We start from the raw sequence: 16663 nt of genomic DNA, 5'->3' as shown, positions 1-16663 counted from the left end.
AATTTATCCAGCCTAGCTTCTTCAGCTTTTCAGACTCAAAGACAAAATGAATAGGACCAAATTTTTGAACCAACTGGTGAATGAAGCATTCTCTAAGAGAATTGCTCCTCTAGAATATAAATAATGCTGAGATTAAAGAAGCTATATAAAAGACCAAGAGATTAAAGTTAGAATTGTTTTAAATTGGAAAGATATATGGACACACACACACACACACACACACGCCCATTCAGATTTGTTTTTTGCTTACTGCCCGTATCTGAGGCATTTGAAAGTCAAAGTGAATAAGAATACTTTATTTATTTATTTATTTTTTGAGACGGAGTCTCGCTCTGTCGCCCAGGGTGGAGTGAAGTGGTGCAATCTCGGCTCACTGCCAGCTCTGCCTCCCGGGTTCACACCATTCTCCTGCCTCAGCCTCATGAGTAGCTGGGACTACAGGTGCCCGCCACCACGCCCGGCTAATTTTTTGTATTTTTAGTAGTGATGGGGTTTCACCGTGTTAGCCAGGATGGTCTCAATCTCCTGACCTTGTGATCCACCCGCCTTGGCCTCCTAAAGTGCTGGGATTACAGGCGTGAGCCACTGCGCCCGGCAAGAATACTTTTTAAATTAAAAAAAGAATATAGAAGCACTTCCCTGTTTCCCAAGTTAGCATTTCATGACATTTCCCTCTTGCCAAATTCAGTAAATAGGATATAAATCTATTAGTCAAATAAATGTCTAAAAAGAACTAAATGACCACACACACAAAAAAAATCAGGAGTAGCTGTTATAGTTATAACAACTCGTTGTGAGTACCCTTTCCACAAGAGCCTACGAAAGTGAGATTCAATTTAAAAAGAAAAACTGAATATTATCAAAAAATATCTACCACCCAAAACCTGGCATTCATATTAATCCAATGAAATATTGCAGAAACTACTTTCAGTATTAACTATCACAGAAACCAACAAAACCTTTCATATAAAGACAAATTTCAACTTAAGTCATAAACATACCAATCCTGCTCTACAGTTACAGAAAACTGAATCTGCTACCTAAGATTAAGACCAGCAAACAGGAAAGGACGGAACCAAGAATGAAAACTAACAGATTAAATTCTACAGTTTAAAGTCATATAAAAGAACTGCAAAGTAGTCAATGATCTGAATACCTTTGTTGGAGCAGTATCCATGAAAAGCTATAGAAAAAAAAAAAAGAGAGAGAAAAGGGCGTAAAACTTTCATATAAACTAGAGAGTCCAGATGAGATGTACACATTCCAGTTCAATATCCTTGAGTTTAGGAAGGTTACAGTCAATTTTGGAAAATGTTTTCAAAAGTAATCCCTGCCTAATATGGAAGTCAATTCTTATAACACTAGAAATCAAATGACTCACTTTGGAAGCTAAAAACAAAATAGTGGAAAGAAACAATATTTGAAGATTGGTTAGTTCCTGCGAACCAGTCTGTTTGTCTCTAATACAATCTCTTCCACATTTGTCCTCAACAACCCCGCACCTACTTACCTCATTCATAAAGGTACCTGATCTAGATGAGGCGTGGCTTTGAGATGTTCAGATGGTCTGTCCATGTTTTCATGTCAACTTACAGATCCTTATAACAATGTTAATGTGAAGGATTTACTTAGGTTATAAAAATATTCAGTAGCTAAGATGGGAAGGAAAACAAAAAATACTGGCTACTAAAATTCATTTTTCCCAGGGTAATAAAAAACAGATTTAAAGATCTCATTTCTTCTTTATATCCTATTCCCAACCTTTCCAAATAACTTGTCTCTCTGCTACACATTAAGCAGGGAAAGGTCCTTTGAAAGCAATTTGTTTTACAAACAAAAAAAAAAACAAAAAAAACGGCCCTGTCTGCTAATAATATGCACCATCAGTTTCAAATCTTTTGGATAATTGTCTGTGAAACATTATTTTAAAACATATACAAGAGCATTTTTTAAATTAACCACTCCGAAAATTTATATTCTATCAGTAAATAATTTCATATATTGTTTTATTTTCTACCTCAGGCTCTCCCATGGTAGAGGGGTCTCCCATCTTTAAGAAGACCTTCCCAACAATAAGCTTAGCTGCAATTTAATATTAGGCAATATAAGTCTTCAGTATAATAAAAATACATAACAATAGCCTCAAGAATGAAGTAACAGCTTTGGTTTATTCCTCCTCTTATAGGCAATCTTTCTAAAGAGAAACTGTAACATTTATCCCAAGGCAGAAAAGATGATCACCACGGCACCAAACCTCCTCCGCTGCTCTGACAAATACGGAGCCAGCCTCATCTGGAGCATTTCTGCCCTGAGCTCGCTCTCAGAAGCAGAGAGAGGAAAACACTGTGTTTCCACTGTGCTGATTCACTGAACCTTTTGTGCAAGTACACGGGAATGTTTTTTTTTTTTTTTTTTTTTTTTTTTTTTTTTTTTTTTTTTTTTTTTTCTTTTGTGCAATTGTATACTCGGGAACCTTTTGTTAGCCTTAGCTGATAAGCCCCCATGGTATTTTTTTTTTTTAGACTTTTTTTTTCCTGTGATGCCCTTCCAAGTGAGCCCCCCCCCCTTCCCCCCCCAGGAGTGATGACTGTGTCTCAGCCTGCCCTTTGTCCTCGCGGCTGCTGTCACGCGTGTGACACAAGAGAACACTGATGCAGCCCTGGCCATCAATGGGCATCAAGCTACACACTTCATATGCATCCCCTTCATTTCATTCTCACAACAAATCTGTGGCAGATGACAGCATTGAGGCTCCAAAAGGTTACTAATAATCCATCTGTGCTCAACCCTGGGATGGGGCAGAGACTAGGTTTCCCTGGTGTCCTCATGCCTAGCGGCTAGCTTAGTTGGCCTCATAGAATTGGCTCTTCAAAAACTCTTTGATTAAAGTTTTTCTTCCCTAAAGATTTCAACCGCAATATGCGATATGGTTACTCTATATGCTAGTTCTCCCTCAGACCCTCCCAGTGTTATTTTCTCAATTAACACTGAAAACATAAACTCCATGAGAGCAGAGACTATCTCTAGCAGTGCTCTATTTATAGCACTTGAGGGGAAGAAAGCTTGGCAGAGTAGGTATTCATTTGCACAAATTCATTATGCATTTGTTGAATGAATAAAATATCCGGAAAAATGGGGCTGTTAATGACAGTCAATTTGGAAAAGAGCATGACCTGCAGAAGACCTGAATGATGTACTTGTTTTGCTCATTTTCCTCAAATTCAGTAGGTAATTATTCATCTCCTAGCCTAAGTAGCACAGGACTAACTAGGAGATATCCAATAAATCATTTATGTACAACTCTGTGAAGCAGCTTTATCTGCTGGCAACAGTAAAAGTCAGGTAGTCATGGCTTTGCCAAAAAGAAACTACATCAACGTGGCCCAATTTTATCTCTGGCCCTTTGGCTTCTTCACAGGGGAATGTGGAGGGTTTTGATCTCTTGAAATTCTTTCCCCTGTCCTATCAATTCAGTGATTCCCACAGACTATCTCAGAAATTTCCAAGAAATGTCACTTGTGTGCATCAATGCCCTTCTTCCATCCTAAAAATCCACAGTGTGGTTTCAGTCCAGCTCTTCCTAACCCCAACAGAAACTGGGAACATTCCTTCCCATTCAAAAGCACAGAGCAATTACAATTTGCACTGACTGGCAACTCCCTGGCATCAGTACCATTTCTGTAACACAATTATTCCACCTTCCCTTCATGTCTGTGCCCAACTACTCTGTATGTCCACTTAAGGAGTGACATTTGAAACTGTCAAATTGTTGCCTCCATGTGGTGTTGGAGTGCCTAAGGAATTAGATTTAAAGCAGATAACTAACATGAATATCAGAAGTGAAGATGTTGAAGAATTAAGCGAGCATAGAAATCAAAAAAACAAATTCACATTACAGACAAATTTAAGTGTAAGTAAAGGAGAACCAAGACATAAGCAAGAAGAAAAATGCACACTACACACTATGATGGGCTTCAATTCCTGAAACTGAATAATCTACTATAACACAAAACTCTTGAAGAAAAAGCAATTTTTCTCCTTGACTTAGTGTTCTACATAACAGCATTCCTTTTCTATCAAGAAAAATATACTTCCATCACTGCAATGAATATGCATGACTATTTTACATAGTAAGCATGCAATAAATACTTCTTGAATTAATGAATAAATTTTCCTTGTCTAATGTCTGCTGTGAATTTTAAAGATCCTAAAAAGGAAGGAGGGAGGAGACAATGCTGTATTTGTTTACTTGATGAGTATCCAATATATCACCATTAATCAGTGCTTTAAAATGGCAATCCTGACCTCAATTAGTGTTTTTCCAATAAAATTATTTACTGTTATAATACAGACAGTCTTTTGTTAGATCATGGCAGATACTGGAAAACTTATTTTTAAAAAGGTAAAGAAATTTGACACAAACCACCAAGAATCTTTTACCCAGTAGCTATTACCAATATTCTTTACTAATCAGAATTTTTCTTTTTTTTCTTTCTTTTTTTTTTTTTTTTTTTTTGAGGCAGAGTTTCACTATGTCTCTTTTGCCCAGGCTAGAGTGCTGTGGAACGAACACAGCTCATTGCAGCCTTGAACTCCCAGGCTCAAGCGATTCTCCCACCTCAGCCTCCGGAGTAGAGGTTTTGCCATGTTGGCCAGGCTGGTTTTGAACTCCTGGGCTCAAGCGATCTGCCTGCCTTGGCCTCCCAAAGTGCTGAGATTACAGGCATGAGTCACTGCTCCCAGCCTAATCAGAAATTTTAAAAATAAAAATAGTAAAATAAATCAAAGCTCTGCACCAACTATTACATCTTATAAATTATCAAACATAGATATATGCAGTAGTGTTAGAGTCTTTAAATTTTTTTTTCCTGAGGAAAGGAGAAAGTACACTGCCATGAATGGAGGTCCCTATTTAAGGGATGGGAAAATAGAGATAAAGATTCAGACCTCTGACATTAAGGAGGTTCATAGAAAAATCCAGTATTTTTTCCTTGAAAACCCTTCTCAACCTCCCCACTTCCTCTAGTTTCCTAGACTGGTAACAGCTCATTCTGATCTGCACCCAGCATCTTTTTAGCATTAACACTTACAGTTTACACCGTCTGTTTTGTTTTGTTTTTTGAGGTAGAGTCTCACTCTGTCACCCAGGCTGGAATGCAGTGGCGCGATCTCAGCTCACTGCAACCTCCACCTCCCTGGTTCAAGAGATTCTCCTGCCTCAGCCTCCCAAGTAGCTGGGACTATAGGCACGTGCCACCATGCCCAGTTAATTTTTGAATTTTTAGTAGAGAAGGGCTTTCACCATGTTGGCCAGGCTGGTCTCAAACTCCTGACCTCAGGTTATCCACCCGCCTCAGCCTCCCCAAGTGCTGGGATTACAGACGTGAGCCACTGCGCCCGGCCTACACTGTCTTTATGAACTTTTGTTTTCATGGTGGACTGAAACTGAACTAGCAGTACAACTCAAGAAAAAAAATCCATGTCATTGCACATGGCAAGAGGTGAATGAATGGCTCGGTGAGAGGTGGATGGGGTTGGTATGAGAATTAAACCCCTTAGTCTGCTCCTAGTAAGAGTAAATGCCCAGTATAGTGGTGTGCGTGGCTAGATACTAAACAATAGTTATTATATAACAAATGACGACAGGAACAAAAATAGGGATTAAGCATCCTATATTAAATACACACACATGAAGTATCCTGGGATCTATGGGAATTCAACTTACAGATTAAATAGGCTGCAATAAAAATGTCAAGGGACTAAGTTAAAAAATAATGTATTTAAGGGCAGGGTGGACAGAAGTGACAACATGCATTAATTTTTACAAACCTACTCCACTGTGAAAGAATCCTGTCAATCCAATAATAAGTGTTGGCAAGGATGTGGAATAATTGGTACATTGCTTGTGGGAATGCTGGTGGCATAGCCACTCCAGAAAAAGAGTCTGACAGTTCCTTAAAACATTAAACATGGAGATACCATGTGATCCTGCCATTCTACTCCTGGGTGTTACACTGAAAACGTGTGCATGCAACAACCTGTATATGAATGTTCACAGCAGCGTTATTCCTAATAGCCAAAAAGTCCACTGAGGAATGGATAAAGTCCATATGTACTCTGGCCTGGCATTTTCACCTCTAGTAATACACCCTACAGATATAGTCACACATATAAACAGACACATACATTGATGCTACTGCAGCCATTTGCAATAGGGACTGGAAAACCCCCAAATAACCATCTATTTATTACTACTAAATAAATCATGATTTGGCCATACAATGCAGCCATCAAAAGATAACTAATCAGCTGGGCGCGGTGGCTCACACCTGTAACCCCAGCACTTTGGGAGATCTAGGCTAGGGGGGATCACGAAGTCAGGAGTTCGAGACCAGCCTGGCCAACATAGTGAAACCCCATCTCTACTAAAATTACAAAAATTAGCCAGGCATGGTGGTGCGCACCTGTAGTTCCAACTACTCAGGAAGCTGAGGCAGGAGAATTGCTTGAACCTGGGAGACAGAGGTTGTGGTGAGCCGAGATAGCGCCACTGCACTCCAACCTGGGCAACAGAGCAAGACTCTGTCTCAAAAAAAAGAGAACTAATCTTGCTGGTATGGCACAATTTCTGGAAACTTGAATGTGCACAGAAAATTGAAGGAGGAAAAACATTACCAAGGGAGGAAGACTCCATAAAACTCATTTGATAGGCCGGGCGAAGGCTCACACCTGTAATCCCAGCACCTTGGGAGGCCAAGGCGGGCGGATCACAAGGTCAGGAGTTCGAGACTAGCCTGGCCAATATGGTGAAACCCTGTCTCTACTAAAAATACAAAAATTAGCCAGGCGTGGTGGCAGGCGCCTGTATTCCCAGCTACTTGGGAGGCTGAGGCAGGAGAATCCCTTGACCCAGGAGGCAGAGGTTGCAGTAAGCCGAGATTGGGCCACTGCACACCAGCCTAGGCAACAGAGCGAGACTCTGTCTCAAAAAACAAACAAACAAACAAACAAAAAAACCTCATTTGATAGTGTTTGACTTGTTAGAAGTGTGCATGCACTGCTTTTTAAATTAAGAAAACAATAATGGAGGGAAAAACACGCTGGGAAGGAAGGGACCAGTTTGCCACTTGCTGAGGACAGGCCTCAAGCCTTCCCCCAAAAGCCCAATAAAAAGTAATCTAAACTCTGCATCTGAAGATACTTTAATTGGCCTTGTATATCACACTGCAACAGACTGATTAAGTATCATTTTTCCAGGAAGCCAAGACTATCACTGAGGGACACCTAGAGAAGTCACAGGGAAAGGTGACTATAACCTTTACTCCCCTGGAGCTCCCTTACATTAAAGCTGGACCCTTCCGTTATTAGGGCTTGCAATCTGATAGGATTTTTTTTTCTTAGCAGCAGCAAGATTTATTGTGAAGAGCGAAAGAACAAAGCTTCCACAGCGTGGAAGGGGACCAGAGCGGGTTGCCCTCTGATAGCATTTTTATTTCATAAAACGCACTTCTCCTCAGTATTCTGCTTGGTTATGTTTTTCTGAAGTTAATTAATTGGTGACTGCCTCACGAAGGCTAGCCACATCATATTTCATCTCCAACAAGGAGAAAGATTTACTCCAATGACTTTGCTGTCACAAACCTTCTGATTGAAAACCCAAATGTTCATCAACAGGGACTATCTAAATAGGTTAAAAAACATTCAAATCTACATAAACATTTAAATCCATACGTACTTGTTAATGGTTTTATTCATAAAACCGTATGTACATTGGCCTAAGCAGTAATTAAAATCAAGTAAGCCAGTCTTGTATGCACCAACTCAGAACAATCATTCTAATAAGAAACACTATGAAAATGGAAAAATGTGCAAAACAACATGTTGTGTGCTACTCGCACGTGTATGGTAGAGAATATATAGTATATATAGTATGCATGCACAGTCTATTTCTAGAAGGCTTCACAAGAAACTGGGAAGAGTAGTTGCCTCTAGAGAAGGACACTTGGAGACTGTGAGACCAACTTTCCTGTATGTACTCCTGTGCACCTTTAGAATTGGAGTTCTGTACCATGTAAATGCATTACTTGTCCTAAAATTAAATCCCATTCAACACAGATCCTTTCAAGAGGTATAAACAATAACGGGCAGAAACTATGTATAGGCCCACCCGCTCCCATCCCCACCCGTCCTTGGCGAGGCCCTCTCCTGGGAAGTGCACAACGTTGGAGGAACCTGGCTTCTCAGCCTCAGCAGGCTTCACCTCCCGCACAACCCCCGCAGCTACCGGCCGGGGACTGGTACTCAGGGCAACCCCTTCCTATGCCCGCTCTGGTTCCTGAAGGCCATCCACCAAAGCCGAGAAACCCGCTCTGCTCTCAGCTTCATTTCAAAACGAACTTAGTTTCCAGATTGTCCATGAACCTAGAATATTATTCTCCTAAACGTCTGTGTTTGTCTAAACACTTCCACTTAATGTTCTCGCCACTCCAGCTTACCTGGTTTATCAAAGGCTAGGGGCGGGAAACAGTTTTTAATAACGCCACGCACCGAGGTTGACACATTCCCCGCCACTGAAAACAGACTGCCAATTCCCTCAAAACCGTGGACAGCTCTGCTGTTTACACAGCGTTGCCACATACATCACCACATTTAATGCCTTCACACACGTAACTGTCAATCCCAGCAAACCTAACAGCTGCCAAATTGGATTTATGAGTCTCCAAGAACAGTCGAATCAGCACTAACAGAACAGCTATCGAAGGGCTGCTTGGCTACCTGCTCTGGCTGGCTGGGATTTCTCAAAAGTGACAACCCGGGCATTCGTCTTGCCGGCTGGCTCGAATGCCATCAACATGACACCTTCCTTCTCGAGGCCCCGGCAGGGAGCGGACCCCGGGAGGCGGAGGCGTGCGGGGGGCGCGCTAGGGGGCAGGGCGCGGGAGGCCCAGGAGAGGGGCTGCGGCTTCCGCGCCGGACAGGCAACGCGGCGCCCCCGGGGTCCCAAGGCTACGGAACAGCGGGGGTTTGGCCAACGCCAAAAAGGGGCAGCTCCCGTGCCAGGCGCGTTCAGCGCGCTCGGGGAATCCTCTGGGGCTGATTCAGAGGTTGTGACTCGCGCGAGGGCCAACCGGGCTCGCAATCGCTGAAGGCGGAATCCACAGGAACTCAGAAGCAGCCCGCGGGGAGGAGCTGCAGGTTCGAGGCGCCGGGCTGACGCCCGCAACTTAGAAAGGTGACCCTCGGTCCATCTTGCTGGTGGAGGAGAGTGCACCAGCTAAAGTTACAGCTCGCAGCCCACGCAGCTAGAAACTCGGGGCGGGGGGCGCTCCCCAGGAGCCAGGCTCCTAAAGGGGGTGTGGCGGCCGGGGCGTTTAAGGGGGTGGGGGCGAAGGCGTTTCGGCCCGGCCCTGGAGGCCCCGGGCAGCCCGGGGTGGGTGGGCCAGGGCCCCACACCGGGTGCGGCCGTCCGGGGCCCTCCGCGCGCCCACTGGCCGGCTCACCGGTGATGTCCAGGTATACGTTGTCCTGGGGGTCCCGGCGACGCGGGTCTTGCTGCGTGGAGCTGCGGATCTTCTTCACACCTGGCGAGGTCGACGAGCAGCGCCGCGAGCAGGGGGGCGCGGCGGCCCAGCTCGACCGCCGCTCGCTTTTCCGCTTCATGGAGGCGGCCGCAGCCCGTCAGGGGGCCACGACCATGGCCCCGCGCGCCCGCCGAGGCTCCCGCCAGCCCCGCGCGGGCGCTCGGGGCGGCGGGCGCAGAGCGGCGCAGCGGGGACGGCGGGCGCCGGCGGAGCCCGGCGGGAGGCGGTCGCGCAGGAGCCGGAGGAGGAGCCCGGCCCACAGCGCCTGCCCCGCTCCCTCCCGCGGCAGCCGCAGGACCCGCGCCGCAGCCCTCGCTACAGCGCCTCCTGCCGCGGCCGGCGCCCCCAGCCCGCCCCCAGGTGCCCGCAGCCGGCTGGCGCGGCCGAGGCTACTGGGCTGCCGCTGGCGGCCGGGGCTGCCCGGGGTAACCGTGCGTGCCCACCGCGGCCGCGGCCGCTGCTGCGTAGGCGCCGGGGCACAGCAGGACGAGGCTCGTGGGGACCCCAGGAGGGCTGTTCCGTGGCGCTTCATTCACAAAAAAGGGCCCACAACCCTCCTCGGGGCCCGCAGACTGAGGCCTTTCATTGGCCAGTGCGGCGTGACGTCACGGAGACGGGTCCTTTCTACAGGCAGGTACTCGGTGACGCCATAAAGAAAACTCTGAGCGGTTCCGCCAATCAGAGATAAAGTGTGCTAGCGAGCTTCGCCAGCCCCCCAACTTTTGTTTCTTCTGTGTCCTCCAGGTGCCAGCACCCCAGATCCCAACTTTCTTTAGTGAGTCACCATTTACACAGCCCCACCCTAGTAACTTAACTCCAGGTCTTTGGCATATATATATCTTAAAGTATTTCTTGAATTTCCTTGTAATTCGCGCCAAGAGAAAGGGACTTTTGCCATGGCTGCCAGCTTGGAAGAGTATGGCCTGATTACATTACCTGCAGCTATGTAGATTTAAAGTAGAGTTGATTTCAGAACTTAAGTAGAACTATTTAAACGACTACGCTCTATTTATCGACCTGTGCCCAGCATTCAAAAAGGCCAAGCAAGGGCTTCTTAAGGACCCGATAAAACTTCCGTGGAACCACAATATACCGTGGTTGTTTGCACCTCAGAGTTTCTCATCTCGGAATCCAGCACCCACATTAATTCAGTAAGTTTATACACTCATTGCTGTGTATACTGAGGTGTCGACAGGTCCGATTATTTCATGAAGTATTGAAGCAAGGGGAAAATTTAGTCCTTAAATTTTTTTATCTGGCACACTGTAGGGTCATATCCTCTTCTTTTTCTACTGGATTAAAATAATGTCCTATCTTCCTGGAACTTAACCAAAAACTGTCATTTTGGAGGGCCTTTAAACAAACGTCCATGGTAGCATCTAAAAGGGTGTGAAGATTGGAGGGCAGTGTTAAGATTTCATGGCCCCAAATTTTACAACATCTGCAAGCTGTCCCTATTTTTCACCAGCACTTGAACGTTTTATCCTGCAGTTCCGCAGTTAACTGCCAGCCTGGGGAAAAGAAAGATGAATTTGAGTCAGTCCCCTTGGAAGCCTCTCAGAAATGCAAATTTTCATAGAGCACCTCAGGAAGGGGCTCTTTGACTTCTATTGTTGTGGGCTTTTACCTTAAGCACGGCTAAATAAGGAAGTAGGGGGGCTGTGTCTGAAGCTAGAGATCAGCAACTCTGTAAGCACTTTTTCCTAAGGTTGGTTCTCCTGTTCACTCTTGCTCTGTTTCCCCTAAGGAAATCAGTGAAGGCCTTAAATTTAAAATGGTCTACATGTTTGTCTGTAGGGGCAGCAAAGAAGCTAGAGATGTGGGAGGCTGTGCAGCGCTGCGCAAATAAGTCTTAGAGAGCAGAAACGGTGGGGTTACAGTCCTTTGTTTTGACCTGGAGGAGGAGGAGGAGACCTTTCAGACTTGCCTAGGGGCTCAGCATTGGAAAGCCACCCAGTTTCCCAGACTACCAGGGATTTTAAAGGAGTGGGTCTTGTTTTGAATAGATATTACAAGAAAGTGGTCCGTGTGGCTCCCTAGAAGTACAGAGAAACTACCTCCATGACATTGTGATCTTTTGAGAGTAACTTGTTTAAATGTCAGGAGGCAGAGGTTGCAGTGAGCCGAGAGCGTGCCATTGCACTCCAGCCTGGGTGACACAGCTAGACTCCATCTCAAAAAAAAAAGTGTCATAAATACAGATAATTATACCATTTAAATATTTTCATACTTTGCAAGTATATAATTTTATGCTTTCTATAGTATGAACAGACAAAGTATAGGACTACACTTTGTAATTATGCGGAAGTATCTTCCCTTCTTGTGAATAGGAAGTCTGTGTGCTGAGTACACACATTAAAGTTTTAAACCCTATTTATATTTTGTTTTTAGGTCATGTTTAGATAGAGGCAGAAAAGTGCTGTTTTCTAGCTGATACTTGTTTTGTGTGTGTGGCACTGCTCTTGAACTGTTTGACTCCTGCCCCTCTTTGATAAGTTGACCCCTGGGCTCTGAGAATTTGGCCACAGGAAATGTGTTTTAGTTTGCTTCCCTGGTTAGTTTGTTGTTCGTTGCTTGACGACTCATCATAGAATTTTAGAGCTTGAAAGCTCCTTAGAGAATATTTGGTCCAAGGCTATCCTTTCACAGTGAGGACACGGGGACCCAGATGAGTGGCAGTGGCCAGGCTGGGGTGGGAAACAAAACTCTCTAGGATCTGGGTTGTCTTTTCCTGAACTGTGGAACTTAGGGAACAGATGCATCTGGTTGATTCTCAACATTATGGCAGCACGATGAAAAGGAAAAAAAAAAAAAAGGAGGGATTCTCTAAAATATTCCTATCTTTCCTAGGTAAATTCACCCTGAAATGAAAACAACTGTGGAACACTTTCTTCTTTTTTTTTTTTTTTTTTTTTTGAGACGGAGTCTTGCTCTGTCCCCCAGGCTGGAGTGCAGTGGCGCGATCTCGGCTCACTGCAAATTCCGCCTCCCGGGTTCACGCCATTCTCCTGCCTCAGCCTCCCGAGTAGCTGGGACTACAGGCGCCACGCCCCGCTAATTTTTTGTGTTTTTAGTAGACACGGAGTTTCACCGTGTTAGCCAGGATGGTCTCGATCTCCTGACCTCGTGATCTGCCCGCCTCAGCCTCCCAAAGTGCTGGGATTACAGGCTTGAGCCACCGCGCCTGGCCGACGCCCGGCTAATTTTTTGTATTTTTAGTAGAGACGAGGTTTCACCGTGTTAGCCAGGATGGTTTCGATCTCCTTACCTTGTGATCCGCCTGCCTAAGCCTCCCAAAGTGCTGGGATTACAGGCATGAGCCACCGCGCCCGGTGGGACATTTTCTTATATGTATATTTCAGATAGAGCATATTCTGAAAATGTGAAATCTTACACTAAAATCAGTAGCAACTGGTTGATAGATACGTGATGTGAATTTCAAATAATGTAAGTATCAGAATCCGTGAATTACAGTTTTAATTATGTGAAGATAAATAATTTGTACAAAGTCAATTTCCATAAGTTGGTTAATTTCATAAAAGGTTAAATTGGATAAATATGGTACGTTCCATAAAAGGTGAAATTTCCATGAAACTAGAGGGCTTAGGTGGCAGTCATATGGGAAAACGGGCACACACTGAAGTTTTCACTCTCATATATAAAAATAGTTGGTTTTGGCCGGGCGTGGTGGCTCACATCTGTCATCCCAGCACTTTGGGAGGCTGAGGCAGGCAGATCACCTGAGGTCAGGAGTTTAAGACCAGCCTGGTCAACATGGGGAAACCCCGTCTCTATTAAAAATACAAAAATAAGCTGGGCATGGTGACACGTGCCTGTAATCCCAGCTACTTGGGAGGCTGAGGCAGGAGAATTGCTCCAACCTGGGAGGCGGAGGTTGCAGTGAGCCAAGATCACGCCACTGCCCTCCAGCCTGGGTGACAGAGCAAGACTCCGTCTCAAAAAAAAAAAAAAAAAAAGAGTTGGTTTTGTTTCATTGGCTATCCTGGCAATCTCAGCATTAATCTGAAGTCTGCCATGTTCATGCCCCTTAAGATGAAAATCTTTTAGAACCATAAAAATGGAAGGAATGAATGTTTGTTGAGCTACCACCAAATACTAGACATGCTAGGGGCTTCATACTCATGCCCTGTTGCATGGTATTCTCATTCGAGAGGTCATGGCAGTTACCCTAGGTCACTAAATGACTTTGGTTTGGAAACCCAGGATACAGAACCACATGTGGCTTGAGTACTGAGGGGCTGGCATCATTCTTCATTGACAAGAGTGGGGTCTAAAGGGATCCTGCCTTGCAGGTGGGCTTCTGAAATTAAATAACCTGTATAGTTGTGTAAAATGTCAGAAACTTGGATGAACACCTTTGGACCTCAGACCACACCGTAATTGTAGATTTTTAAAACAATATTTCTGCTGTTGATTTGTTTTTTGGTTATATACACTTCTGCTTTTAAAAATAACTACAATCATGCATCGCTTAATGATGGGGATGCTTCTAAGAAATGTGTCACTAGGTTATTTCATCATTGTGCAAATATTGTAGAGTGTACTTACACTAACCTAGATGGTATGGTCTACTACATACCTAGGCTGTATGGTAGAGCCTATTTCTCCTAGGCTACAAACAGGTACAGCGTGTTACTGTACTGAATACTGTAGGTGACTGTAACAGTGGTAAGTATTCATGTATCTAAACGTCATCTAAACATAGAAAAGTTACGGCAAAAATATAGTATTAAAACCTTATGGGACCACTGTCCTGTATGTGGTCTGTTGAATAAAACATTGTTATGTGGTACATGACTGTAAATAAAATAAATAATAATAATGAAATGCCAGGGGGCAGGGGTAGGGGACGATGAGAATTCTGGTTATTTTAAGTCTTGTGTTCAGAGTATGACCGAAGATGCCTTTACCTGAAAGCCAAAGAGGTCTGAGCCTCAAGGGACCGAATGATACCCAGATCTTCCTCTAGCATTACCTTTTTTTTTTTTTTTTTTTTTTTGAGATGGAGTCTTGCTGTCCCTCAGGCTGGAGTGCAGTGGCACGATCTCATGAGCCACCACGCCCAGCTTGCCTTACCTTTTGAAAGAGGCTGATAAATTAGCGGGGCGTGGTGGCACGTGACTGTAGTCCCAGCTACTCTGGAGGCCGAGACAGGAGAATTGCTTGAACCCGGGAGGCAGAGGTTGGAGTGAGCAGAGATCGCGCCATTACACTCCAGGGAGATTCTGTGCCAAAAAAAAAAAAGAAAAAAGAAAAAAAACAAAAAAGAAAGATGCTGACGTGCATTCTACATACTGTCAGGTAGTCAGTATGTCTCTAGAGTTGAATTTAATAATATGGGAGAAATGGGAAACAATACTCCACAAGTTCATGCTGTCTTGGCTAAATGCTTCCACCGATGCTACTGAATGCTGCCTCCTCTCTATTCACCCTCCTCACTATTCGCTTCTCTTTTTCTTTTTTTTGGGGGGGGGGGATGAGGTCTCGCTCTGTCACCCAGGCTGGAGTGCCGTGGTGCCATCTCGGCAACCTCCGGCTCCCGGGTTCAAGCCATTCTCCGACCTCAGCTTCCCGAGTAGCTGGGACTACAGGCACACACCACCATGCCTGGCTGATTTTTTGTATTTTTAGTAGAGACGGGGTTTCACCATGTTGACCAGGCTGGTCTCAGACTCCCGACCTCAGGTGATCCGCCCGCCTCGGCCTCTCAAAGTGCTGGGATTACAGGCTGAGCCACCACGCTCGGACTTCACTTCTTAAATCTAGGTCTTATTTTGTAATTTTACTTAAAAGATTTGTGCGTAAGGAATTTTTTTTGTCTTTGGTTTTGTCCCACAATAATACATGAACATATGATTATATTTTTAAAAAATTTAAGTAAAAAACAAATATATATATTTATTTTAAAAGTTCCCCTTTACCTTCCCACCCCAATCCTCCTATGCTCATAGATAACTGCTGCTAATGATCTGTGTTTAGATAAAAACAGATTTTTGGGCCGGGCATGGTGGCTCATTCCTGTAATCTCAGCACTTTGGGAGGCCGAGGCAGGCGGATCACTTGAGGTCGGGAATTTGAGACCAGCCTGACCAACATGGTGAAACCCCGTCTCTATTAAAAATACAAAAGTTATCCAGGCGTCGTGGTGGGTGCCTGTAATCCCAACTACTCGGGAGGCCGAGGCAGGAGAATCTATTGAACCTGGGAGGCAGAGGTTGTAATGAGCCAAGATCACCCCAGTGCACTACAGCCTGGGTGGCAGAGCAAGACTCTATCTCAAAAAAAAAACAAAAAAAAAAAAGAAAAGAAAAGAAAAAAAAGAAAAAAAAAACAGATTTTTAAAAATAAAATGGTTCATACTGGGCATATTGTTCTATGAGCTGCTTTTTTTCACATAATACTGCATTTTTTTTCCAGATTTGTTAATACTGGATCTTGAAAATTTTCCTTTTCAGTCCTTTTGAGCAGCCTCATTCATTCTAATGGCTTCAAAGTTTCCCTTGTATCTTTTCCATCATTTCTTTTCCTATGGATGGATGGTTAGGTTACATGGGGGCTGGGAGGAAAAGTGCTGTTATGTACCTGCAATGAATATCCTAACATATGGCAATCCACAGGAGGTGGAATTGCTGAATCAAATATACTCACTTTTTAATTTTTCATTGATACCAACAATATTTAAGGATAGCTGAGCTGGCTGGGTGCAGTGGCTCACACCTGTAATCCCAGCACTTTGGGAAGCCAAAGTGGGAGGATGGGTTGAGCCCAGGAGTCCCAGACCAGCCTGGGCAAAATAGGAAGACCTTGTCTCAACAAAAAAGAAAAAAATTAGCTGAGCGTGGCCGTGTGCACCTGCAGTCTCAGCTACCCAGGCGGCTGAGGTAGGAAAATAGCTTGGGCCCTGGAGGTCGAGACTGCAGTGAGCTATAATTACCCCACTTCACTCCAGAGCAAGACCCTATCTCAGAACAAAACAAAATAAAAAGGAATCCCATTTTCCCACATCCTTGAAATCACTGGATACAACGTGTTTTTTAAGTTTAAGAATTAAAATCTCACTA

At 44.4% G+C, this 16663-nt stretch overlaps 1 protein-coding gene across 6 annotated transcripts in view; it reads right to left on the bottom strand.

Annotated features, from left to right (window-relative positions):
• Nucleotides 1–10117, bottom strand: part of CDC14B (cell division cycle 14B) — a 120745-nt gene extending 110628 nt beyond the window's left edge. For 4 of the 6 annotated variants that reach the window (XR_001114308.2, XM_012500796.2, XM_030798881.1 and 1 more), the window contains exon 1: nt 9501–10117. Coding sequence is in view for 5 of the 6 variants with exons in the window: in XM_012500796.2 (XP_012356250.2) it covers nt 9501–9660 (160 nt within the window). In the remaining variant the exon portion in view is untranslated. The remainder of the gene's footprint in view (nt 1–9500) is intronic. The other 2 variants (XM_030798595.1, XM_030798741.1) reach the window with 1 other exon arrangement.
• Between the last annotated feature and the right edge of the window lie 6546 nt (nt 10118–16663).

Source organism: Nomascus leucogenys, chromosome 1a, assembly GCF_006542625.1.
Source record: "Nomascus leucogenys isolate Asia chromosome 1a, Asia_NLE_v1, whole genome shotgun sequence".
Lineage (NCBI taxonomy): Eukaryota > Metazoa > Chordata > Mammalia > Primates > Hylobatidae > Nomascus > Nomascus leucogenys.
The sequence above is the reverse complement of the archived record's forward strand: the minus strand, read 5'-3'. Positions and strand labels throughout refer to the sequence as shown.